Source organism: Uloborus diversus, chromosome 4 (assembly GCF_026930045.1).
Source record: "Uloborus diversus isolate 005 chromosome 4, Udiv.v.3.1, whole genome shotgun sequence".
Taxonomy (NCBI): Eukaryota; Metazoa; Arthropoda; class Arachnida; order Araneae; family Uloboridae; genus Uloborus; species Uloborus diversus.
Window position 1 is genome coordinate 14,586,068 of NC_072734.1, and position 27,974 is coordinate 14,614,041.

The 27,974-nt window shown below is 32.5% G+C and overlaps 1 protein-coding gene across 1 annotated transcript in view; it reads right to left on the bottom strand.

Annotated features, from left to right (window-relative positions):
• LOC129219844 (proline dehydrogenase 1, mitochondrial-like) overlaps nucleotides 1-24,367 on the bottom strand; it is a 43,720-nt gene extending 19,353 nt beyond the window's left edge. Inside the window, exons 1-7 of the mRNA XM_054854153.1 lie at nucleotides 24,052-24,367; nucleotides 21,287-21,482; nucleotides 18,330-18,367; nucleotides 18,098-18,241; nucleotides 12,629-12,693; nucleotides 8,493-8,683; nucleotides 2,129-2,210 (exon numbers count right to left, since the gene is read on the bottom strand). Coding sequence (XP_054710128.1) covers nucleotides 2,129-2,210; nucleotides 8,493-8,683; nucleotides 12,629-12,693; nucleotides 18,098-18,241; nucleotides 18,330-18,367; nucleotides 21,287-21,482; nucleotides 24,052-24,367 — 1,032 coding nt within the window. The remainder of the gene's footprint in view (nucleotides 1-2,128; nucleotides 2,211-8,492; nucleotides 8,684-12,628; nucleotides 12,694-18,097; nucleotides 18,242-18,329; nucleotides 18,368-21,286; nucleotides 21,483-24,051) is intronic.
• Between the last annotated feature and the right edge of the window lie 3,607 nt (nucleotides 24,368-27,974).

Genomic DNA, 27,974 nt, shown 5'->3' on the forward strand with positions numbered 1-27,974 from the left:
TTGGTCAAGCTGAAGAAAGACCCCCTAAACTAACCTATGGTTTAGGGCACGCAATATTTCTGAAACTGCTTGGGGGTTGATAAAAAGCACCAAATCAGCCAGGAATAAGGTACCTAATTGGGGATAAACATTGCAAATTAGTTTATAAGCAATGTAACCAAACAGTAGTTTAAATATTCACTTTCAAAAATAATTAACAAATTGAAAAGATACTGTCATCGTTTACATTTTATGCATAAAGTGTTTAAACACAAATTTGATGCATACTGCTGTCGATGGCTTAGGAGGGTGGGGGATCATGAGTCCCACGATCCTCCCCTTGTATTCGCCACTGGACATATCATATCACACTCCAGGGTTCCCCGTACCAACCACTAGTTGCGGTTTAACTGGCTGGATGGGGCTCTGAAGACAATTCTGTTTTTTGATTCAGACCAGAAGCCAAACAATCCCTGGTCCAACACCCCAGAGGTGCTGATTCACTTGGAGGACTTTGTGACTATGACATGTTTAATGTGCCTCAGTCACCATTAATGAACACCGAAGATCTTTGACAGACTGGTATTGAACCCGGGACATTTTGGTAACGAGTTTGACGTCTTACCAATAAGGAAAAATGGCCAACATTCATGGCAACAGTTCTATGGATTTTGGCTTTAATTAATTAATTGACTTCCGCAAAGCTTTTATAAATGAAATGTTTCGTTCTGTTTTACTTTTATCCTTCCTTTTTCTTGAACAACCAAGAAGTTTGCTTGTTGATATCACTAAGCCCAAAACCTGGTGTCTATTTCTGACATTACTAATTTCTTTTTTTTTTTTAATGGCTGACAGAAACCAGTCACATAACCCTTTTTAATTCTGCTGACTCACTAATACAAAAGTAATCACTATCTTGATTTTCACACAAAAAATTAAAACTTTTGCCAAGGACTTCAAGGATTTGAAAAAATTAACTATCTTCTAAACTTTGTCATGGGAAAAAAAGCTTACTTCATATCTAAAATGCTATTCTGATACAGGTTAACTTACAAATATTATATCTTTCCGTCATAAAACCATCCAAAACTATATGATAACTCAAAAAAAAAAAAAAAAAATCTAATAAATAGCAGTGATTATTAAAAGATAAAGAAGTATTGCAAATTGTGTTACAAAGTTTAGGAAAGGAAAGAAATAGATAGGGCTTTTTAAATGAAAGACATTTCAGACTATGAGAAGATTTATGGAAGGACGAAATAAATAAATGCCGTCAAATTCGCTTATAACGATCACAAAGGGACTGCTGCATTTGCTCGTTATAATTAAGTGCTCATAAAAAAATGGTTTATTGAAGAATCTTAAAACTTCACCCACACTTGCTTAATCTATTTATTATTATTATTATTATTTCTGTACATTTTCAAAGAAGTTGGTTTATTTGCTTTGAATTATCTCATTTTCTTTTTCTTGAGTCATTTTTATTCAAGAGTTTTTCATGGTCTAGAAAACATAGTCATTTGCACCCCTGGTTTCGAAAAGGTTCAAAGCTTTTATACAGATCAAAAGCCATTAAGTTTGCTAAGAGTAGTTCTGCTTCAAATTCTTCACATTTCTTGTTACTTTCCCTTTTTTTTCATCTGAAAGAGCATGAATTTGAGCTAAAATATACTGACCCAAAAAAAAGTTGAATGGATCAATGAGGTTGGAACAGGCATATTGCCTAATCCTAGGAGCTGATGATAATGATGATATCCTGAGAAAAGTAAGTATTTTAGAAATGATAGCATTGGCCCGTCAGCAAACAGATCATTTTTAAAAGATTCTTTCTTCCACAGACTAAATAAAACGGTCATCATTATATTTTCTCGTCGGCTGAGTAATATTAAGGGAATTTTTCTAAGAAAGGATAAACTGAGCTGGAAGTCAATAGATATTTTAAGAATCATAAGAATATTGCTGGCTTTAAGCGGGTTTGTTTTGAAAAGTAAGCTATGCTGTCATAGATTTAGCATTGTACAAATCAAAATTTCTCATTTCCTTGCTAAATCTGGGCTCTTGTTAAATCAGGGTTGTTTATAAGCGAATTTGATTGCAATAAAACACTTAACACAGGTATTACAATTTATTAAATGTATAACTTGCTGACCTGCAGATTAGGAACCTTGAACAAGTCGGACATAACATAGTTCATATCAACCAGACCGCTCCAGGAAAACATATTCATGAGCCTATCAATAATAAAGTACACATATTTAAAAATTAAAGCGGAAAAATAAAAGAACAATTTATTAGATCAGGGATTCCTAAACTTTTCCAATTCACGGCACCCTTTGAAGAATTAGCATTTTCTTTTGAGGTTTTAATCTTGTTGTAAAAACCTTCACTATTTTTGAAGGTTTTTTTTAGGGCTTTAATCTTGTTGTAAAAATCTTCACAAGCTAATACAATATTAATTTAGCTTGTCAATGTTAGAAATGACAATGCAGTTATCCCCTAAATAATCCTTCACAGTTAATTACTCCTAGACTGTTTTGGTCATCTGTGATCAAATTTATCTTTTAGCGGGACGAGAAATAAACCGGACAGGAAACCAGTATTTTGTCTGAAAACCGGGTCTCCTGGCAAGCCTACTGTTACATTATATACATTGATACCATGGACATTTCGCGACTATCTTCGCTTTTATTTTGAGAGGATAATTGGAGTAAAATATTTGATAATATTATTTCTAAAGTGTATCTGAAGTCATCACCATAAAGAAGCAGAATTGAAACTTATACAGCTACTGAGTTTGTTGTAAGTCTTTCACAAATAAGGAAATAATGATTTTAATTAATAAGTTTTAGTTTTGATACTGACCCCAGTAATAACATATTTATAACAATCAAACATTAATAATTTCATGAAACATTTAAAGTTATACTTTTTCTCATAATTTATTGAAAAATTAAAGCAAGAAAGTAACAGTGAAAATGCAATGAATACAAACTTTAACTTGTCAGCTGGGCTACGGTAACTTTGCTGCTTTAACTTGACAATAAAAAATAAAGTTAGTGGATTATTTTGAACTTCAAGTGAACTCTTAATGTTATTTGATGGTTTGTTTTATTACAGATTAATTTAAGTTTTAATGGAGTTTTACCAGCATAATATTAATACGAACATTGGTTCACAAAACTAGATAAGAGAAGGATAGAAAAAGATTTCCATGGAGAATGTATTTGATGATGAATATGAATAGTTTTAAACACATATGCAACTTTTTCTTTTTTCTCAGTTTGTTAGTTCAACGCCTCCTAAATACTAAATGCCTAACCACTTCTAGCTTTTATCATAGAGCAAAGTGTGTCCATTCGGTACCTTCGCTGCTGCATCTATGGAAGATATTAGAAATTAATAGCTAAATATTTAACAATTTAAATCTGCGTTTGTCAACAGTTTTTTACCCGCGGATCGGAAAAATATTCTCGGATCGGTAAGATTTTAATTTATATATATTTGATAAAATAAAGAAAAAAAGAAAGAGCAATTAAGAAAGAAGTAATTTATTTACTAGCAATGATATTTAAATGTAAAGAACAATTACTGCAATTATTATGCGTTATTAAGTAAACCTTTAAGAAAAAAAAACTATAAAAAGCAATCAAAAAATCAATATAGAATTATTGTAAAAGTTATAATTTCTATTGATTCATTTATTTTTAAAAAATAATTAGAGTATGTATGATAGATTTTTATAAATTTTAATAAGCATTTTTGTTCAAATTATCGTGGACAGGTCTTTGAGCAAGAGCGGACTGGCCCGCCGGCCTGCAGGCCGATGCGTCCTTCCACCTGTGCGCCCTCGAAAGCCCACTGTGTGCCTCTTTGTTTCGTTGCTATTTTTTTTTTTTTAATTTTTCATTAGAACTTTTTTAATTAATTTATTTCTTTATTTTTACGCTCACAAATTTGTGTGACTTCGTTCCTTTTTTTTTTCTTTCATTTTTTTACGATCTTGAACCTGTGCATCTCCGTTTTTTACGCCCTCGAACCGGTGCGTCTTCTGTTGTTTTTTTTTTCCACCATCGAACTTTTTTTTCTGCATTTTATTTTATTTGTGCCTTAGAACGTGTGAGCCTTCGTTTTATTTTTTCCCCCTTTCTTTCTTCTCTTCATTTTCTTGAGCCCTTGAACCTGTGTGCATTTTCGTTTTTTTTGCCCCCTTAAAACCTGTACGCTTCCGGGGATTTTTTTTTGAGCAATCACGATTGCTTATTGCTTTTATTTGAGCGTCCTTGATGTCCTATTCCTTTTTCAGAATAGACCAGGGGCCTCTGCAGCACCGCCGTCCACCGGAGGACGGAGCTGCTCCTCTGATCCTAGCCTCCACTAGCAGCACTGTCCACCGAAATCCCCTCCTCCATGACCTGCATACACACACTCCTACATACACGCACATCTACACACAAACAAGTCCTAACACACATACACACACGTAACCGCCCAGGAGGAGGAGCAGGCTTGGGGGGACATGAGCCGTTTCCAGAAACAATAGCCTCCAATGAGTAAGGTCCTGTCGCAACTCGTAATTGCGGAAAACATAATTCGAATTCAAAGTGTCAGAATTCAAATTAGATACACACACACACACACACACACATATATATATATATATATATATATATATATTGTACCCTTGAACTTGTGCTCCTTCTCTCATTTTCATTTTCTTGCACTCTCGAACCTGTTTTTTAAATTTCATTTTATTTTATTGAATATTCGAGAGCGCGAAGCCTCGCCCTGAAACCTGTGCGACTTTCTTTTCTTTTCTTTTTTTTTTTTTCGCCCTTTGGTAGTCAAGGCTGTCGCCCTCTTGGGGGACCCAGTCCGCCCCTCAGGGCCTGATTACTGAATAAGCCAACTAGGTCCTTGCCCAGGGCCCCGAATATTTACGGGCCCCCAAATGGCTGAAATTACTTTAGTCTATGGCTAAAATTTTTTGAGCCTACGGCTGAAGTTATAAAGTTTGAATACAGGGGGCCCCCAAAAAATATTTGGCCTGGAGATCCTCGATATCTTAATCGGGCCCTGCCGCTGCTGTCTTTAAAGTGCAGTAAATTTTATTTATAGGTCCGGTTACTGAAAATCCTAGAAAGTTAAATCACTAATAACCTTTCCAGAATTATTTTTTTGGTAGTCTTGAAGCCTTGACTAAAATTCTAAAACAAAGAAACGTAAAAAAAGCCTCTGATCCGTGAATTAAGCTTTTTTTTTTTTTTTTAAATTTTCTTTCTTTTGAAAAAAAAAAAAAACTTATATTTGAAGACCGTTAAAACATGCTATTTTTTACAAACCGGTGAGGTTTTCCCTCCTCTCCCCCCCCCCCTTTTTTGCGGGGAAAATATTTCATCTCGGGGTCTTGTGAAAATTTTTTGTGAACGGCTGAAATGTTTTTCCCTTTTTTGCAAAATAATAACTATTATAAATGAATTAATAAATATACAAATAAAATTTTATTATTAAAACTTTATAAAACTTATTTTTATATCTAGAAGTGCAAAGAGGTATACAACAGGCATTATTGGAATGATTACATTTCAAAAAAAAAAAAGAAAGAAAACCGTACGAATCTTGAAAACGCTTTGATATTCTAAAGAAAAAAACCCACAGAGACAAAAGTTTCACAAGAGATTTAATTCGAGCAAACGATTATAACCAAAAAGCAAAAGATAAAAACAATTCTAAATATCAGACAACATAAGCGAAGCAAATGTTTGAATTGTTTGGATTCATCGTCATAGCAACGCCATCCTTGTAATTGCCGCCAGGTAGCGTAGTTTGTGTACCGGTGGGGACACTCTTTTTGAGGCAAAGTGGTTAGGCATTTAGTATATAGGAGGCGTTGGTTAGTTAAAGTTTTTTATTATTTTTTTTACACCAGACTATATTATATCACTACAACATTTGACAGAAAGAGGAAAATACAAGATGTGTTTACTAAAGATAGTGATTTTTATGCACCCGGATTTCACTAATTACACTATCCAACAATAAAAATGCATTTGGCTCAAAATGCTATTTCTAAAGTATTTTGTCTTGCTAAACACGAAAATCACCATAAAAAGTTGAGAATAGCTCTAGTTCTCAAGATACAGAACCAATTGTAGTAGTGAAAGCTCACTAATGCTCTTTTTTCCCGGCAGATAGACATACCTCTCATAGGACTCATCGTCTTCTAAACTTCAACCCCAGGTTGAGATATGAACCTCACAACATAAAGCCTGAACGATCTTCAAGAAATTAAAATTCTGGGGAGAGAAATGTCCAAAACGAGCCTCTAGTAGATCCACCCATTTTTGTTTCTACCCATGCTCATTCTGCTGAGAACAATGAAGAACTTTGTGAAAGTTGTGAACAAAGATGGTTTTCTAATACCTTAGAGGGAAATTTCCAAGATATATTGAAGCTAAAGCTAAGAAGAGAATTTTGAACAGCTCTTCAAATACGTGCAATGGGGTTGTTTCCTTCAGTCAAAAGAAGTACTTTTAGTCACTGAAATTGATAGAATAAACGAAAAAAAAAAAAAAAAAACCCATGGACCCAGAAAATTCTTTCATTTTCCCAACAGTTATTTTTTAATTAATTTTTTAAAATGTCCGACTTTTGAAACAATGCGTGGTCTTGATGACGTCACAAATGATGCACTTTGCTGCATCTTTCTACTACGTTTCCACGTTATGATAATCAAGCAGCGAATCAAATATTGCGCTCTATGCTTGCTATCAACCATATTGTTGCCAATACATGTGAGTAAAGATGCGAATTAAATATTTTGCTCTGTGAATGACAACACAGAATGGCATTTCATCATTTGTGATGTCATCGGCAAGAAATATAAACAATAAAAGATCACCGATTTAAGTAATTTTTTAAAAATATTAAACTTAAACAATTTTTTTAAGAAATGGTTAGATTTTATGTTTTCAAGCAAGTTTTTTCAGAAAAAAAACAACTTTTAAAATATTGAAAACGACCCCATTACGAAGATCAGTTTTTGATAAAATTTTGAAGGAGAGGAGAAAAACACCTAAAAAGCCTTTAAGGGTAAATTACAAGTATTAATAAATAACAGAGAAGATAAGAACTAAAAAAGTTGGTCAAAAAATCCCTACAGAAGTTCTGTGACCATCGATGAAATATATGTCTCTGAAACTCTATTTAGTTCACTTCCTCTGGGACATTTTGCTTATTAACTGTAGAGCGATGAGCATAGGTTTCACCAAGATATCTTTACAATGGAACGTAGATATCAAGGTCACTGGGCTGAGATAATGCTTGCCAAATGCTGCAGAACTATTACAAGAGCTGATCCTTCTTTGACGTACAAGAAGCAATAAAAAATGAAGCGTTTACAGCAATAGGCCAAAAGCAAATGCTGCTATATTAAAGAAAAAAAAATTAACATTGTTTAATGAAACAGGATCTATTTAATAACATTTATTGCACAGGAATATTTTGCTTTTAACTTTACCTTCAAATCAATGTGTGGTTGCGGTTCATTTTTCTCCAACAGGCTTTTGTGTATTTTGAAAAGAAAGGAACTACTAACATATTTGTTTTCATAAACCCAAAATTAGTAGGAATTGATTAGTTAAAACTAGGATGCAGGTAACAAGTTCTTTTTTTGGTATTTTTGTTACTTTGCTATATTACTTTTAACTAGAAAGTTGCCCGTCAAGGTATGACAGGTGAAAATTGCTTCAACTCTTCTACATTTGAATGAAGCATTTGCCTGTTTGGTGATATTTTGATCCTTGAAATTTTAAGCCTAACACCAGTAAATTAATCCAAAACTTCAGTAGATAGCGTTAATAGTTTTCGTTTCTTCATTCCCCTGAAATGACACAGTCTTCCCAGTAAAACTGTTAAGTTATCGGATCGAGTTCAGCCTTGTCACACTAAAGCCTTTCCATGAATATTAAACATTACCAAAACATATCAAATTATCATGCCGCGGAGCGAGTTTCATTGTTGAAACACGCGGTTTCTTGATCATCAGCTATAATTTATATGAGGATTATCATCAATCTAAAACAAATCTGTTTTACTTGATTTACATTTTCATCACTCTAAACTAGACTTTTAGGTTATTGATTATAGAAAAGGCATACATACAAATAATATATATATATATATATATATATATATATATATATATATATATATATATTTATTTACTTTCAGTGGCAAAATGAAACATATTTAAATTGAGGTAATGATCCTACTTATGCTTAGATTAGTCATCATAATTCTTGCAGAATTTGGTTTATTTATGAATGAAATAAACACTTTTTATTGCAGCCTGATATGTTTCATAAGTGGGACTTATGCCCTTTCTGAAATAATGGATTCAACTTCATTTTTTATTCTCCCCTTCCCCTAACGAGAAATCTTAAGAATAATCATAGATGTCTAAGAATCATTACATTTTCTGTCATGAAGATGATGTAAAGGAGAAAGAGAATTACCCCTTGCGATCATAATCCATATTTTGAAGCCAGTTTTTGACTTCTTCATTGTCTACTTTGATATTATGATACTCGAGTTTGCTGGCAATTACGGTGGGGCTCACACTTGCTGCAACCATATTCTCTGTTTGGGCTCCAGTGACTTCTTTGAAGTATTGGCGGGTACGAGCGATAACTTCAGACAGTTGCATCTGGAGAAAGATAAGAATAAAAATGTTGAACAATCACTGCAATTAATTCCCTCTGATATGCAAAACCAATAATCCACAATTTTTAATAATATTTTATGGTTTTTGTATGGAACACAGTGAAGTAGCAATTACAAATCGGTTCAGTTGCTGTTAAAATCAATTGCAACTGTAATTTTTGTTATCATTCAAAACTGTAAAATAATTGATGAAAAATTCTTAAAAGATTAAATTTAAAAGCAATAAAAATAAATTCATATACTCAATGGCGGATCTATAACTTGAACGAGGGGTGGGGGTAACCTAGGTTTAATTGAGGGGTCACTGTGTTTTAAAGTCTATTTCTTCGTTTTTGATGGAACTCTCATTCCAAGGGAGGGGGGGGGGGGTGAGCCATCGCTCTTACACCTATCTATTTAAACAATATGAAATTTTCTCTAAAAGGAATGTCGTTTGTCCCTCTCCTGAATTAGGAGATCAAATGCTCCTTCCAGAAATTTGCAAAAATAAAAGTTAAAAAAAAAATTTAAAAAAAATTAGGCTATCTGTAATGACGTTAAGGTGATGATGAAGGTTCAGGGGCTCTCTTCGGAAGTTTTTCGGTATGGAACTCGGTAAATCTTTGGGAACGTTAGGAGAGAAAGGCATTGGTAATTCACTTTAGAAAATTTTCAAAATTAGTCTTTAAGAATCAAGTTTATGCAATCTCTGGTGAAATTACAATACCAGGTTGCTCACCTCTGGAATTTTTTTGACATTGAACATGCAATTTTAAGTATAATTAGTGAAGTTTAGGAAATTGGGAGAGTCCAAAGGCACAACTTTAATCTTTGTTTGGAAAAGAAATGGAAAAGTTTGGAGGTTCTCTATGAAAATATTTCAACAATTAAATCTTAAAAAGGCTGTCTTTGGGGGCGTTTGGAAAATGGGAATGTTTACGGGCCCTCTGGAAGTTATTTGGCCCTGAAGTTCAAAAGAAACTAAACTGTATGCTTTCTTTGTAGACCTTAAGGGGTGTTCTATCGTCACGAAAGTGGAAACAGAAGCAGGGGCGGCAAATAGGGGGGTCAAGAGGGGGCGGTCGCACCCCCAAATTTTTTAAGCAGAATGATAGAAAATGGGTGAATTCAATTTATGTAAGTCGGAAATCAATGTTAATTAAAAAAATCTCGCTGGTTCTCAGTAACTATTTGTTGAAACTCGACACATTCCCAGACTAGAAAAAGTGTTTTTCGTTATTTGGATGATGACTCAGAAATTCACGAAATATTTTTTGGCCTTTTCACGGCTAAATATTAACCCAGTGTAACAATGGTATGTCCAATATGAGAGGCTCGTGCAAAGTGGTGTGGCTGCATGGTTTTCTCAAGAAAATTCCTTGATATTTTACATTCACTTTTACGCTCATTTTTTAAGTGTATATTTATTTAATGAGTGTTCATCGCTTTCTTTTGCTAGAAAGACGTTTCAGCTGCCCAATGCATTATCTGCTTTCATAGAAACTTCTTAAAAATGCATGTGCTTATTGAATAAAGACAAAATACCCTTTATGGGGCTCTATAGTTATGCAATCTCGAAGTGACACAAGATGGTCTTCAAGAGTTAAAACCATAAAAACCTTTCTGTATAACTTTAAAGCAGTGATTTGACGACTGTGAGAATTATTGCAAAACGATTCTTTCAATGGTGAAAAAGCTCATGCCCTTCAGCATGTATGACTTCGTTTGAATTTGTATTCAATTTGTTTCTATTGCGGAAAGTGTTTAAAAAATGCTTTACTCTATCAAAACATCTTCAATCCGCCACACTTAATTTTCGGACTATTCAAGCCACAGTTCAATCTACAATTGATCTGTGTGTTCATACTACCATAGTTCAATCTGCAATTGAAATTGAAAATAGATTTTACATAGATGCATATTTCAATCAATGGTGAAACGTTTTCAAAAAAATTTTTCTTCTGAGCCAATTTAAAAAAGGCGCTAAAAAAAGAAAAATCCACATGATGATGTGAAGTCACACTGATTTTTTAATATTTTGTATGAAGTAATAGATTGTTTTTCGAATAAAATTAACACAAGATTTGATGATAATTATTTTTCTGCATGGTTGGCTCTATATTATCTGGATTGGATTTTTTGAAAACGAAAAATAAAATGTTTCAATTATGAGTAAAATTTTTATCACTAGGCAAGAAAAATTATGGGCAATATACCGACAGACCGGTTATCACATCCAGAGACTGCAGTTCCGTCCTTGTTGTGGACTCTTCAGCCTGGAATAGTGAATAACAGAGCTGGTGGTAGATGACATCTCATTGAAGCTGAGAGCGCCGACGAGACTAGATTATTCCATGATGAAAAATTAAGCTCCTCGCAATTTTTGAAGTTGCCTGTGTGATTTTGAAGAGCAAGACATAAAAAGGTGTTTTCATACATAGCTTTGTTACTTCAATTATTTTTTAACTATTCCTTCAGCTCAGCTGGTAGAGAAATTTTTTTGTTAGGTTAGAGAAATATTTTCAAAGCACAATGGGCAAAAGAAAAAAGAAAAGAAAGAAAAAACCTTTTCTATTTAGCTGTACAGGCAAAACAGCACGACACTGGGCACTGATAGTAAGACGATTCCCTGCTCTTCTGAATTCCAAAAAACATGCATTAAAACTTTTCCAAAAGGTATAAAAACTTCAATATCGAGATGTTTTGTATGATAACTTATTAGAAAATGAATCAAAATTTTAATTGCTTCTAAGCACTAATTTTTATTCATATTAAACCGATTTTATGACCACTTTCTGTTAGCTAATGTGTGTTTGTTACCGCACTGTGGTAATACATATTTAAGAAACTCGACCCCCGAAATTAAAGGCTGAAATGCCGCCCCTGAACAGAAGGCTTTATTTCAGAATTTTTTCAAAATAGAGGTCTTAAAGATGCTTTTTTAAGCTTAAGTTTGGCAGAGATGGAGGAAAGAGGATGTTGTATGAAGAGAAGAAAGATTCAAGGATTCTCCAGCGGAATTTTCTGAAAACGAAATTTAAAGCTATCTATCTGTGTTGATATTAGCTGGGAGGGACTCCTCCAGAAGTTTATCTAAATAGAAGTCCCAGAAGCTTGTTTTTCAGCTATGTTTAAAGATGTTAGGCATGTAGAGGAGAATTTAGGTATCTTCTTCAAATAAATTTGGAAATTGAAATCTTTAAGACACAATTTCTACTGTTTTGGTATTAATGTTGGGAAAAGAGTGAGGGTTTGGAGATGTTTTCCAGAACTGTTTCGAAGCCTTTAAAAACGCATTTTAAGCTCTCTTTGACGATACTAGGATAGACGTCAGGGTTCTGAGACTGTCTTAAGAAATTTTTTGATATTGAAATTATGAAAGCATAATTTTAGGCCATATTTTGATGGAATGGGTCCCAAGGAAAAAACACATCCCAAGGAAATGTGTCAAGCTAGAAGGCCTAAAAATATGCCTTTTTTAGTCACTGGAACTAGGGGCTTTCCCTACGAATTCTCCACATTAAGGCTCTAGACTAGAAAATCAATATTAAGCATTTTTTATGATAATGTTAAGGGAAGGAGTTGGAGATTCGAGAGATCTTCCCCCTCCTGAAAACGCATTTTAAATCCCACTGAGGCGACTATAAAAATAGATAGGGAAAGAAGTTCCCCACCAGAAGTAGTTTGAAATTGAAGTGCAAAAAGCACCATTTTTCTAAAAAATGTATAATAAAGTTAAGAGTGAGTAAGTTGGGGAAAAACTGGAAAATTCCCTTCAGGAAATTATCAAAATTTGAGTACTAAAAATGAAGCTTCGACATTGTAGCAAATTTTTATCAACACTTAGAAACGTTAGTCAAACAAAAATAGCATAATAATACTAGTGCTGAAAAGAAGTTGAATTTTCTGAACTCTCATGTGAACATCTGATAAAAGCGTGGATACATACCAAAAGTTGTGGACGGCCTAAGGCAGTTAATTTTATGGCAGCAAAACCAGTTGACTGTGTAGTACCTAGAAAAATATTTCTGTAAATACCCTGAAAGTACTTATAACTTTAAAGCACCAAAGCAAGGATGTATCAATATGAAACAGCTAAAAAGAAGACAAATATAAGAATAAACAACGTTTGAAAATGCAAAAAAAAAAAAAGTGGAAGCATATTTTGAGAGTTCGTTGAAAAAAGGTTTTCACTCCTGTTTTTTTTTTTCAAAAATAAAATTTTTCACGTACAATTCAGTATTTTGTAAAAAGTGGAAAATGGAACATATTCTTTTTAAGCACTTTTTTTCTACCATACAAGAATTCAGCAAAAGTAGAAATTTTTTACCAAGCTATTACTTCTTTTTTTCTGGCTGTTTCAGATGGAAACATTCTTCCCTTAGGTGAAACGACAAAGCAATCTGACACTGTCTAACAACAAATTAATTCAAATAAAAAAAATCATATCAAGTTTTTTTATGATGGCACTAGGTATTGACGGCGGTTAGTATGTGACGGTGGTTGTTTCAAGAAATTACTTTTTAATAAATAAAAATAGAGTTAGCTTTAACAAGAAAACTGGTTAAATAACAATTCAATAAAATTTGATTCAGCTGTATTTACTTGCTTGCATGAGAAAAAACCAAAGTTCGAAAATATTGAAAATATTGGATATTTTCAATAAACAAAAACTAAAGTCTTCAAACTAGTAAATGCATCGTTAAATCACTCTTTATTTTCTCATATTATAATTACAATATGTAGACTTAAAATTGAAGTTTCTTTCATTATTTATATCTAATATTTCATTTTACATTTCTATCAATTTTAATGGAGTTCATTTAGCATTAGCTGTTTTACTCATTTTCCTTTTGTCAGCTACTTTTAGTTATATGATTCAGAAATAAATGATATGCATTAGTGCCGGTGCACAGTCATAAAACATTTTTTTTTCTGTGCAGTGTTTAATGTTTAAGTAGGCACTTTTAATATGAATTAAAATTCTTACATTACTAATAACTTTATGAATACACAATACAAGTAAAAAAGAAATATTATATTACTTTGTTATATTAATGATGTATTAATACATCATAAAAATATAGTACATAACTTTTTGGTAATTTTTAATAATAAATGAACAATATTATCACGATTAATACACTTTTTATATTGAAAATACCATAGATGAAAAAATAAATATCGAAAATATCAAAATATCATGATATTTTCAAAATAAGTATCGGATATATATCATGATATATATCAAATGATACATATCGGCAAAACCTGGAAAGAACAACATTTTAACCTAGGACATTCACTCCAGCTTGGTTATGGTGCTTCTAGGCTGATGAGCCCAAAACAAGGGCAAAACTGTAGCCTCTGGGTATCATAACCAGGCTGTTGATATATGCTTGTTTTAATACATTTTAAAGTTTCGAAGAATTCATATATCAATATCATTAATTACATTAGTCTACAAAAAAAAAAAAAAACTTTTTTTCTGTTACACTAAGAAAAATATCTGATCTTAATGTAAAATGATGTGCTGAATTCAAATATGCAAACAGTTTTTCTCCATCACCCACAGATTTTTTGTAACACTAGACAGAAGTTTCAAGAAATGCGCAAAATCACATTCATGACTAACACTAAAATAATGACCTAAAACTTAGCTATTGTTCTTTTCTTTCTGTTTTTGGCATCAGGAACATCCCTCTTAAGTGTATTATTACTCAGAGCAAGAATTTATTCATTTTGAAAATCCAAAGATGCAATTTTTTAACTTAACTTTAATAATACGTAGAAACTCTGGTTTTAATTGTATTCAAATTCAGAACTAGTGTTACAAAGTCTTAAAATAGTTTTAAAGAGACCTAATTTAATATGAAAGGCCAGTAGAATAACAGGTCCAGTTTTTATTTTTTTTAAATTTTTCTTGCCATTACTATCGCATTTGCATAGGAGAAAACAGCATTGTAATAATAAAATTTAGCAGCAAGTAAAATTTGTTTAATTTAATTTTAGGGAAGAAATAATTGTCCCATGATATGTCTTGTTCAAAATTTTATCTAAACGAGCTGATGTGTGCATCACATGACTTCCTCTTACACCAATTTAAAGTAACTTCCCCATTATTGGCAATTTTAATGTGATTCAATAGTTAACTCTTTAACTATCATCAACAATGGCCAAATGGAAATCCGATGTAAAAAAAAAGAAAAAAAAATCGCCAGATTTGTCGCTGGCGACAAAACTTGGCGACCAAAAGCTTGGTGATATATTGCAAAGTGTTTGCATAAATTATAACACCACTTGAGTTTGCATTGAAATTAACATTGAGTATAGTTTTTCGAAAGAGTTAATACCAAGTCTTATCTGTTTGATATTAAAATACAAACACATCTATTACAGAGTCAAAACTATTTCAGCATACTAAATCATGTTCCTTAGAGTAAAATATATGATGTTCTTTATGTTTGCATTCAAATTTAAAAACACAGAAAATGGTTCAATTCAGGTAGCTTATACCCCAAAAATGGGGTGCCATTAAGACAGACTGCCATGTTGACACTGCAGCACCAGCAAACCTGACTATCTATCTCCACATTTCTTGTCTTGATCACAAAATTTTCATTGATAATTATGACTTTTTATCAATAAGTGATAATAAGTGCCCTAGAAAAGCCCTAAATGTTTCATTTAACAAAGTCTTTGTTCACCAGTCTATTAGTTTTTATCATTAAGTGTTATTGGAAAATATGGGAAAAATAAATAACTTAAAACATATAATTACACAAAACCTGTGGGTGATGGAAAAAATCTAAGTAGATATTTGAAATCGGCATCAAAAACTATTCTAAAAAGACTATAAATGTTTCATGTAACAAAACCTTTGTTTAAGTGTTACTGGTGATGTTTTAGTAAAAACTTCAATATATTTTCATTTAATGGATGCATATGTGCAAAATGTACAAAAGTATACACAAATGTATGTAACTCTAAAATAATTAAAAAAAAAAAAATTCTCTTTAGAATCTTACCACTGAAAAAAAAAAAGAAAAAAAAAGAACAATTTCTATCATTAAAAATTCTTTGAACTACTTTCAAAAATTACATTGCATTGAAAATTAACAGCTGAATGATGATTAGAATAATTTAGATCAATTTTGTTGCTTTGCACAAAGAGAGCAACATGCAAATTTTTAAAGTGGGTTTAAGTGTTCTGTTAAAAAGAAAAAAATAATATGAATTGCAAATAAATTTTTAAATACTGTACATTTTTTACGTTATCTAAGAAAATACAGGGTTAGTATAAAAGTATATCCCGGTTTTAAAAATTTATATTTCATAAACTATTACACTTTGCACTATAAATGATACATAAAAATAGAGATGAACTGTCCAAGTTTCTTTTCACTCACAAATGTTTGATGTGTGCACCTTTCGTAAAGCGACACACATTTATAACATACATTTTGGAGGGTTTCAATATCAAATTTTCGTAATGCTACACATATGCGATCTAAAAAAACTACTACATTAAGTACTCAACTCAACTCAGCACAAATTACACTTCCCTATTATGCACAAAAGAGGTAAACATTGTCAACGTCATAGCTTAACTTGTCAGAGCAACACTATAAATTATATTTTTGTTTTCATCAATTTGAATAGTAAATAAGTTACCATGTGCCATTTAAATCACTATTGTAACTTATATGCAAAAGAGTACTAGTTTTTCAAAATATAACAAATGGAAATTCAATTCAAAAATTACTATAAATAAATATTTTATACGTTAAAATAAGTAAAAAAATACAATAAAAATAAAATAACTACAATAAAAATTCTACAAATTTTATTTTAGTGTATTTCTTGAATTGTGTATTTGACATTGCTTCATTTTACAATAATAAATAATCTTTTCATTGATAAACTGCATGTGCAACATAAAATCTTTCACTCTGCCTTACATTATGTTGACAAGCATTTGCATGAATTTAAAAATATAAACTTGATTTCAAATAAGTAAGTATTGCACTGAACAGTAGTAGGACTTATTACTTGCAATTACTCAGGGCCGGATTTGGAAGTGTGGAGGCCCCTAATCACTGTTCGAAAAGATCATCATATTTTCGAAAATATTCGATACTTTGATATATATCCAAATAATTTGGATATACAGTACAACCTCGATATCTCAAATCTCTTGGGACGAGGAAAAATTTCGAGATATCGAGTTTTCAAGTTATCAAGGTTTTTAAAAAATTACACTAGTAACTCTCAGATTTACACACACGTACGCTATATGCATTTATATATTTTATATTTCTAATTGTCGAAAGTGCACAGGATAAGATTTTGAAATGAACAACAATTTCAACTTGGTTTTTTCGCCTAAAAATTTAAAAATTCTAATTTTATCTTTACCCAGTAACCTCACATTCAAAAAGTTCTCAGCAGCCATTTTGTAGAAGTTAAAAAAGTTGAATGATGAAAATGAGGAACTCATTTTCCGTTTTTGCTTGAAGACTGACGGACGAAAAATCGAACCCTTTTCCTCAAAGTGGACATGTTCGAGAGAAATGTACAAAGATTCTAAACTCTGGGGAAAACACTGCACCCCTTTCATGCCAACACTCCCCTATTATCTTGCCCCAATTCCCTATTCACAATATTTCGAAAAAAAAAAGGGATGAAAAACGTTAAGCAATTGTCTCTGGAACTGGTTTTACTACAAAAATTGCCAAAGCAAAACGACAATTGAAACTTGCTTCTGTGCAAAAATTTCGACATATCAAGGGTTTCGAAAAATAAATTTCGAGATAACTATGGAAAATACATATGAGTTTTTATAGAAAATGCTGGGGAAAATTTTTGTTTCGAGACATCAAGGGTTTCGAGATAAGGAGGTTCGAGATATCAAGGTTTGACTGTATATGTATATATCCGATATTTTCAATCAGAACTTTAATAGTAAATACATCCTGAAGTTACTGCTGTTTATTTTTTTATATTATTATTGTTATAATCTATATTGGATAAAAAACGTAAAATTTGCTGACCTGTGAAAATTAGGATATTTTGTAAAAATTTTATTGTGGGGGCCCCTTTGTTGTGGAGGCCCCAGGGCAGTAGCCCTGCCTGCCCTCTCTTAAATCCGGCCCTGCAATTACTAATAGCGTGGACTTGATTAACATCTAATAAAAATAACACTGACTTACAGAAGAAAAAAAAACAATACGAGCATCAAATTTTGGAAATGGTTTGTATTGCCCTATAGTTTAGTTCACACAGGTGACTATTCACTGAGAATATGAAAGCAAAATTTCCTGCTCAACTAAAATGAGAATAAAATTGAAAGTCTTACAAAATAATTGCAAAATACATTAGCAACCAAGTTAAAAAGACAAATTTAAAATTGCCATACCAGCTACTGCATCTATACACCTGAGAAAAGTATCCATATTCTTTTCACACTGAGCCTCACTTAGGTAAAAATATGTGCGTGCTTTTGCTTTATATTTTCTACGATCAGCAAATTCTTTATAGGGCTTGTATTGCTTTAAATCTCCTGTCATTAAAAAAAAATTATTACTTTCAAAATTTTTATAAACAATATGCTCAGGATCAAGAAATAAATATTGAATTGCATTGCTTACCACTTTCTGATTTTTCTATTTTATGCGCTATAGTAGCCCTGAAAAAAGAGAAAACTAATTATTATGAACAGAAGAACATGGAACCAATAACGTAAAACATAAAAACTCCATTGAGTGAATTAAATAAAAATAAAACTTTTCACCCCATTGCAAGTGACAGCTGCTTCCAATACACAACTCCAAATGCCTACAGCGGTTGAAGCAGTAATGTTTCTCAATTTCAAGATTAGCTCGGGATTTGAGGAGCTTAAAACAATGATTTTAGGTTCTGTCATTTGTGCAGAAATTTAGCCAATCAAAAATCTTCATTTTAATAAATTTTAATAACTGGTTCATATCCCTTTTGACTCTATCCACTCCAGAATTATATACATGCATTAGCAGTACCCACACCGCTTTTCCTGTAGTGGAAATTAAAAGGTCATTTGTTTCGCCTGTATATCTAAAAATAATAAATGATGGATTTCTTGCCAATTTGCTAGCCCTTGTTATGGTAATTTGCTCATTCACGTTATGGTAATTTGCTCGTCCGTGTTATGATAATTTGCTCGCTAAAATGTTCTTAAAAATGGAATAGAAAAAGAACAAAATCGAACATTCGAAAAATCGCTTCGAGATTCGCACACTCCCATAGTACAAACTAATTTTGTGCCAAATTTCATGAAAATTGGCTGAACTGTTTAAGCGCCATGTGCGTCACAGACATCCAGACATCTAGATATCCAAACAGAGATCTAGTTTTTCAGCTTTTGGTAAAGATAAAGAAAATACCAACAGCCCTGGTTATAACATCCAGAGACTGCAGTTCTGTCCATGTTGATTCATCAGTCGGGAGGCAGATGTTCTCTCATTGAAATTAAAATTACCAACAAACTGGTAGCTAAAATTACTTTAGCACACCAGCAAGAGACTGCAAGAAATGATACACTACAACTCGAAAACTAAGGCAAAAGCTTTGATAATAAGAAGTAAGTTGCCCCCCTTTAAACAAGGGCTAAGGCAGAACTACATGCAGAATACCAACAGCCCGGTTGTGCCATCCAGACAGATTTGTCCTTGCTTAGGACTTAGCAGTTTGTTGGTAATTTTAGCTTCAATGAAAGAACATCTGTCTCCAACTCAGTTAATGATTCCAGATTGATGAGTCCATAACAAGGATGAAATTGCAGTCTCTGGATCACATAATTGGGCTGTCAGTATTTTGCATGTAGTTCTGCCTTAGCCCTGTCTTAAACTACTTATTCCATACATTTTAAGCTTTTTAATCCAGGAATTATAAGTCCAGTTACCAAGCTAGTAGCTCTCCTTTAAGCCCTTTCTAATAAGTAAATTTCTTATCACAAGATAAAGAGACCAGTCTCATTTTTAGAGGGTGTTATTATACCCATCAAATTAAATCAGGTGATTAAGGGCGGGCGCCAGATCAAGGTTAATTATCCATAAATATAATTTGAAGAGTTTATCACAATTGATTTTATCTTAATGCTATACTGCAGCCATGACGAGTTTTACTTTTTTATGCTTATCTTTTAGTTTACAATTTAGGACTTTACCATTTTACACTTATTTCAACATTAAGATTTTATGTGTTCAAATGTCCATTATTGGAACTCAATAAGACTAAAAAAAAAATGAACACAAGATCATTTGCAAAAGTTTCCCAAACAAAAAACTTGGCATGTTCACATGATTACAAAAGAATCCACTAAGATAGGATTTTTCGAAATATAAATTAGTTCGGGAGAAATTAATTAAAACCATTTAATACCTGTGAAATTAAAATCTGTCATTGAAATTTAAATCCCTTATTTTCAGAGGCGTTCCTCCATTCAAATCATTATTCAGTACTTCATCTCAACTTTTGGTCGATAGTGAATTTTAAATTTGATATTGTTTTTGTTTCTTACATGATTCTTCAAGGCTTTTCTCAAGTCAAATAAAAATGTTTCTGTCTTTTGCTTTCATTTTTTCAAAAATAGAAACGAAGTTTTTAAGAACATCATCACAGGCAGACTATCTTTTTGAATTTAGAAGAGTGTAGTTTCCTGTAAACGTTTGCTTTGCATTAACCGTTAATAAGTCACAAGGACAGACATTAAAAGTAGCAGGGATCAATTTAAGCGAACACTTTTTTTTACACGGCCAATTTTATGTAGCTTGCTCGAAAGTCAGTTCATCAAGCAGCTTAAAAATTTTAGAACCAGAAAAAAAACTACAAATGTTGTATACAAAGAAGTTCTTGCTTAAACATAGGTATAAGAATAAAATGTGGATGACCTGTGTTTGCAAAGATAATCAATACTTTAAAAGGATCATTAATAACAGTTAAAGATCGGTTAAGGACAAGGGTATATATATATATAAGGAGTTCAAAGGCCCTGGGATCCGCCCAAAATTAAAAAAAAATAATAGATGATAAGTAATTATTACAGGGGATTTTAGAAACTAAGTGCACCAAGCACTGTTAATCTCCGCTAATTTCATTACTCGATCAATGCCGGACATGGGAATGCTAGTCTGATAAAAAAAAAACACTTTTGCTACACCTTTTTATACCGTCTTACTCTTATACATAAGCAGCTTTCTTCCCTTCGGAAAATACTGGAGACAATTTGGCAATGCAACATAATATTTGCAACCATATTCATGACCTGACATCCACAAAACTTTATAATCCACAACACTTGATAATCCAGACTAGAGAGAATAAAAAACACATATTTTTGCAAACCATAAATACAGCGGCCGCCGCTTATATGAATCACGTTTGTTCTAAACAGTTTTGATTTCATAAAGCGGCTGATCCAATAAAAAGGCTTATTCAATAAAGCTGGATTTCATTCTGTTTCGTACAGTTTGATTCATTAAAGCGGTTGATTCAATTAACTGGCATCCACTGAACTGTAATAGGAAAGAATTGAAATGATGAAAAGAATTTGCATGAAGAAAAAACTGACCGTTGCATGGCCTCCTTTGCCTGATCTTCGCTCATGTCTTCTTCGGCACTGTAATCAAGAATGCTTTTCACCCCAAAGGAACGCAGCCTTTCCAGTGTAGGACGAATTGATTTCGTATTTTCACCAGCCACGAAATGCCCATAGAATGTGTGCCGCATCATCCAGTTGAAAAGCTTCGACCCCAAAACTGCTTTGCCTTTCTTAATAAGCTGTGGGGGAAAAAATATGAATACTGACACACACAATAATACACTTGAATAGTAAAAAAGTAGTCACTTAAAAGTAACAAATCCTAAAAAGGAAAAAAAAATACTCATTTGTTGAAAAACATTTATGCAACAGAAGTGGAAAATATGTTTAAAGAAATGTTTGGGGGGAAGGGGATTATCATAACATAGAACATTAGAACATTTTCAAAGTAGTCTGACCACCAATTATATGGAATTGGCAAACATCCAGTTAAGACGAGTCTATCTGAATGAGGGGGGAAAATTTAAATTTGATGAGAATGTTCCCCTCATTTGAATGTGACTCTGCTTAATTTAGTAACATACCATCTGCAAGAGCTGACATCTCTGAAAGCTAATATACGCGTCCATATTCTGCCTGTAAACCAAATAAATGTAAACTTCTCCATCTAATTGGTGGTCAGACTGTATTTTGCTGAACTAATCAAAGCAAAACATTCATGCTTATCAAATGTCACCAAAATCAATGAAGCTAAAGTCTAGAATTAAAATCAGGGGCAGTGAGAGGGTATGTCACCCTATTCAGAAACTAGGGAACCGTCCTTAGAAGGGGGCGTAGCTCAGAATTAAGAGTATAGTGCAGAGTAAAATCAGCATAATGGGCAGAAGCCCCAGTGACAAAACTGATAACTGGGTTTTTCATGGCTGCAAGTGGAGTTGAATTAAATGTTTAATTTTTAAACAAACAAGCTAGCAGACAAATAGATAGGTATGGGAGTAATATTGGGCAAACCTAATCTAGTAGCATTGTGAAGGTCAGGCAGATCCTAATTACAGCATTACGACGGTGCCAGGTTGGGTTTGCTTCAACTATAATAAACAAACATGCAAAGTTCATTAGCAGAAAATTTTGCAGATGATTTCTATTTAAAAACATTTTGCCATAGGCAAGTGGCAAATATAAAATGCCAATTTTGAGGAGTCCTCAATTAATAATAACGAAAAGAAGTAAATACAATTTAAAAACAAGCTGCACAGGGCACAATTTTACATACTGGGGTTGCAAAATAAGACTTGAGAGAAGTTGTGATTTTTTGTAGAAATTTTTTTTAAAAAATTGTTTACAGACAGTTTTGAATTTTATATAGGTCTGCAAGTCAGTAAACAAGACTGAAATGAAAAAAAATCTGCTAAAAAAAAAACAATTGAGGTTCCACGGGGTTCCCATTTGACGGAAAAAAATGGTAAGAAAATCTTTCTCTATTGATTTGAGTGATCTCCTTTAAAATTGAGAGAAAATTTTTTTTCTTAATCTTTATTCCACAAAAGATTACAACGTTTAAAGCAAAAGCATTACTATTCTCTCTTTTTGCACAAATGAAATTTATTACAAGGTTCATATTCAAAATATAACAGAAAAAGTCTCTGGTTCCTTCATGGAATTCACTCACTTTGAATTAGGTATTAAGCTTTTATCTATTAAGCTAATGAACAAAGAAAAAATTTTATTGAAAATTTTTTTGATGAAAAGTTAACTGAAGCTAATTAGGTTCTAAATTAAGAACACTTTTTGTGTTCAAATGGTTGTATTGATTCATTCAGAGCTTATCATACGAATCCTTTAAATGCAATATGATGCAAGTTTTACTTTTCCAGTTTTTTAAAAATTTATTCCTTTGGTCATTTTTGTTTGAACTTGTAAAATCAAAAGATTCATCAGTTACAGTATTACAGTGAAGCACCGTTTATACGTTTCTCTTTTATACATTTTTATTGATTACATGTTTTTCAAATTGGTCCCTGCAGAGTCTAATACACATTAACGTTTACCTATTATGTGTTTTTTCCCTTTATATGCTCTTTTCATACAGTCCCTTCAAAAATGTATAAATGATGCTTTACTGTATATCAAATTGGAAAAAAAAAACATTGCAATAAATTATTCTTATTTTTCATTTTTAACTAAAATATATCTAACGTTGTATGCATACTTATTTGATCTAAAAATGTTTCCTCAATGAGAAGAATCAATGTATTTAATTATTATTGTTAAGTTATCCCTTTTTAGTTTAGAACTTTTAATTTGCCGAAAAAAGGAGACAAAACAGTATCTCGTCCTGGAAATTTTTTTGCGGTATGGCACAACCCCAATACGTATGTGTGTGTAACACTTAAAAACAACTTTGCTTGAAAAAAGACCTGGAAACATCCATGATGTAATATCATAACTAGTCATCTGAAAACTATGCTCATAAATTAGTTTTTTTTTTTTTTAATCTCAAGATACGATTGATGTTTTATCAATACCATTCAAGTATAATGTTGACCTAGATCATGTCTTTTCTATAAAACTTGCGATTTTTAGGAATGATTTTTAAGAAGGGGAAAAGGAATGACTAAAATATCAAAAATACAAATTAAAAACAGTTGCCATGGTAACTAAAAGAAACATGAGTTAAGAGACGAATTTCCACGGATACATTAATATTCCTATGGTGAATAAGAAATTAATAGAAAATATAGCAAAAACATGCAGCGGAAAAGCCACTAGCATCTACTTCGTTAAACCTATGAAACATAAACTTGCCATTTGATGATTTTCAACGAGGAAATCAATGGTACTCAATTTAAGCACAACAATAGCCCTGAATATTTCCCACGTGGTTTTACTTTTGTATGCATCTTTCGAGTTTTCGAATGTTAAGTCCAAAGGATCAGTCTGTCGAGGTGGATTAGGTTGAGCTGCTCCATTCTGAGCAGAATTCACAGACGAGTCAGGATGTAGAGTCGTGGATTTTAAACGACAATGAAAGGGTTTTGGCAGCGCATAAGAAGCTGAAATGTAATGCTTCGTATCAATGACGGATCGCCTTGCAATCCATATCACTGCCATAACACTTAGGAAGTCACTTTTAATGAAAATCTAGAACTACGAAATTGAATGTTTACACTTTCCGGCTCGAATTGTGTGTTTTCAAAAATCTGTCAAAATATCAACGTTGCCAGTTTGAATATACAAAATGTACGCGTGAAACGAGTGTAAAGTATAGGTTATATGGAGTGAAAATGCAACGGTATGAAAATATTTGATATAAGTTAAATATTCAATATGAAATATTTAAATCAATTATGTCAGTGTAAACAAGTAGAAAATATCAGGTAGCCATTGGATCCTTCTAAATGGGAACGTGAAAGGCCGTTCCTACAATTTTTTTAACATACTAAGGGGCTTAGCTCCTTTTTCGCTGACGCTCACCAAACCCCGAAGATGGCTTCGCAATCTTATTTGATTCGCGAGGATTTAAACTATCAATTAGAAAAAACAGATTAAAAACGCATCATGAGTTCCCTTTGGAACAAAAAGCACCCCTTCCCAGGATTTCAAAATTCTTTGCTTGTACTGAGTTGAGGGGCTCCTGAGCATTGCGAAACCGCAGTTTAGTACGTTTTAAAAGTCGCTTTCATATTCGTGGTCTCTAATATATTTTGCTCTTTAGCTCGGAGCTTGAATTGAGTTAAGAATAATATTTTCCGCTAAAATCAAAACTCTTAAAATTTTTTAATAAGAAAAAAGAAACGAACGAATCTAAAGACGTAACTATGGTAACGCCAAATAAAACATCAATAATTTGAATGGAGATGAGATTTTTCAAACTTGATTAAAGCGACTTGTAACTTCTTTTCCTTTGGAGATAGAAGCTTAGGTTTTTGACCAAAGGTCGAGTTAGATCTGGATTAAAAAAAGAAAAAGTCGCTCTTTCCAGTTACGTCAAAAAAAAAAAAAAAAAAAAAAAACTGTGGGACCATTTCTCCATTTTTTATTGATAGATTTAATGAAGAAAGTAATGCCTAAATTTCAGCTAAGCCTAAAAAAGTTCGAGCTATAAACGCAAATTCCTTTGCTATAATTAAGTTAGAGCATTGAAACAAATTGCGTAGAACGCGGGAAATTCCATCCTTTCCAAAGATATATAATATTAATATGAACAAGTAATTTTCACCCCTTTAAGAGGCAATTAACGCAAAATTTGAGCTTAAAAAATTAATTTTAAAAAATTAATTTGATCCATTCCAACGATATATAACATTAATATGTACAAGTAATTTTCACCCCTTTAAGAGGCAATTAACGCAAAATTTGAGTTTAAAAAATTAATTAAAAAAAATAATTTAAAATTAAAAAATCAAAACCCCAGGTGCAAACCACCTGGGCTCGAAGTAATTTTGCACAAAATTTCAAGGCTGTAGGTGCTATGGGGTCTCCTGGACGAATTCCCGCCACAGACTTCTTTTCAGAATTTTTTCGACCTTACTTTTTTTTAATATAAAGAGATCATTTTTTTTGTAATCAAGTAAACGGGTAATTATACAGGGTTCAGTGCCGTAGTTTGAAGGGAGAATACATCCAGAAGGACAAGAAAGCCAAGAAAAGAGGTTTGATTTCGCAAAGCAATTTCAATTTTTTTATGTGACTGGGGCCTCTATTTTGCAAGGATTAAGGTGTCGTGCTTTTGTCTCTTTTGTTCTAATGATAAGCGGGAATAAAACTTGGAAACACACATTAAGACTGAAAATAAATAAATAAAACGTAATTTCCACATGCAACATTGCTACATCGATAACAAAAACTTAGTGCCTCTCTTCTGGGTACGCCAACCCTGTCAAACGCAAAACCGACACCTAATTTGAATTCCGAAACTTTCAATTCAAATTATGTTTTTCGCAATCACGAGTTGCGACAAGACCCTACTGATCAGAGTTATTGTTTCTAGAAACGGCTCCCCCCCCAAGCATGTCCCTCCTCCTGGGTGGTTACGTGTGTATAGTTGTGTGTGTAGGCTTTCGTGTGTGCACGTAGGCGTGTGTATGTGTGTAAAGGCGTGCGCGCGTAGGGTAGTGTGTATGAGCATGCGTGTGCAGGACATGGACGCCACCGCCCAGCAAAAGTGGATTCCGGTGGACAGTGCTCAGGACCAGCCGTGCCGCCGCCGGTGGACGGTGGTGCTGCAGCCCTGGCCGAAGCTGAAAAAGGAACCGTAACGTCAAGGACTGTCAAATGAGAACAATAAGCAATCGTGATTGCTCAAAAAAAAACTAATTTTCAAATGAAGTATTACATCGATAACGAAAATTTCGTGCCCCCCCTCCCGACTATGCCACTGCTGTTTCACAGACTTGCAAAGATTAAAAGTACAAATCCTGACCATGGCACTGAAGTGACACACAAATAAAAACTTAAAAAAAAAAAAGACATTTTTACAGGGAATATTACAACATCGATGACGAAATCAGGGTTCATACACTTTTGGTTAAAAAAAGTTCCCTGACTTTTCCAGGTTTTCCAGGTTGTTTTTTAGAAAATTCCAGGTTACTCGCTTCATTCAAAATTTCAGTTTAAATAGTAATATTTTCAGAATAATTAAAATTGTTTAAAGTAGCGATGCAGAAGAACTGAAACTTCTCCCCTTAGATTAAAAAAAAAAAACTTGTTTTTTTTTTCGTTTGTTTTCTCTGTCAAAATTTTAAGTTTTTTTTCAACATTTTGTTCAAAATTGTTTTAATTTGTTTACTATTTGTTGAAAACGGAGTACTTTCAACTTATTTTAAAGTTTCTTTGATGTCACGCGTAATATTATAGCATTTTGCTGTAGTCCTGCAGCAACCTTTTAGCATCCGCTTTTGGTTTACAATACTTTTTATTTTCTTATAAGTAGGTTACACGAAACATATTGAGCAAAATGCAATGCTAAATTTCAGTATAAATATGATTAACTTGTTGCATCAATCGGCATACCATGTAATGCATAGTAACAAAAATCAACATCCGCCAAACATAGGCCAATGCCAATAATCTTTTTTTTTTTTTTTTCCACATATTAAAGGACGCTTACATTAAAATTTCAAACTTTCTTTTCCAGAAAGTAATAGTTAATTTTCAAAAATTCATAACTTTTTGCACATTTAATGTTATTTTCAATATTACACATCGATATAAACGTCCAATTCTGTTTCTGGAAGTTTAAGTCTACTTCCATTGTGCAAACGATCAAATATGGCGACAAAGTGAAAAATTTAAAATAATAAGTAGATTTTTGGATTTGTAGTATAAAGTAGTAATAAATAATTAATAGTCCTTAAAAAACTACAATAAAAGCAAAATAGTCAGTATTTAGCACATAAGAGTCTAAATCAATTAAAACAAAAAAAAATGTTATGAAGATTAAATTTTGCATTTTTCCAGAAAATAATTACAAATTATCCGAAAAAAAGGCACAATTTGTGTTGTTTTCAATAGTTTGCATTGCAATTAACATCCAATGCCGTTTTCGGGAACTTAGGCACTTAGAAAGTTTTGTGTACTTCCATCTTGGGAATGACCAAATATGGCGGCTATGCCCAAAAATAAGAAATAACTTTTTTTTAATTTGTTGCATGAAGACAGTTAAAAAATAATAAATCTTCATGATACTACAATTCATTGAAAAGTTTCTATCTCATTT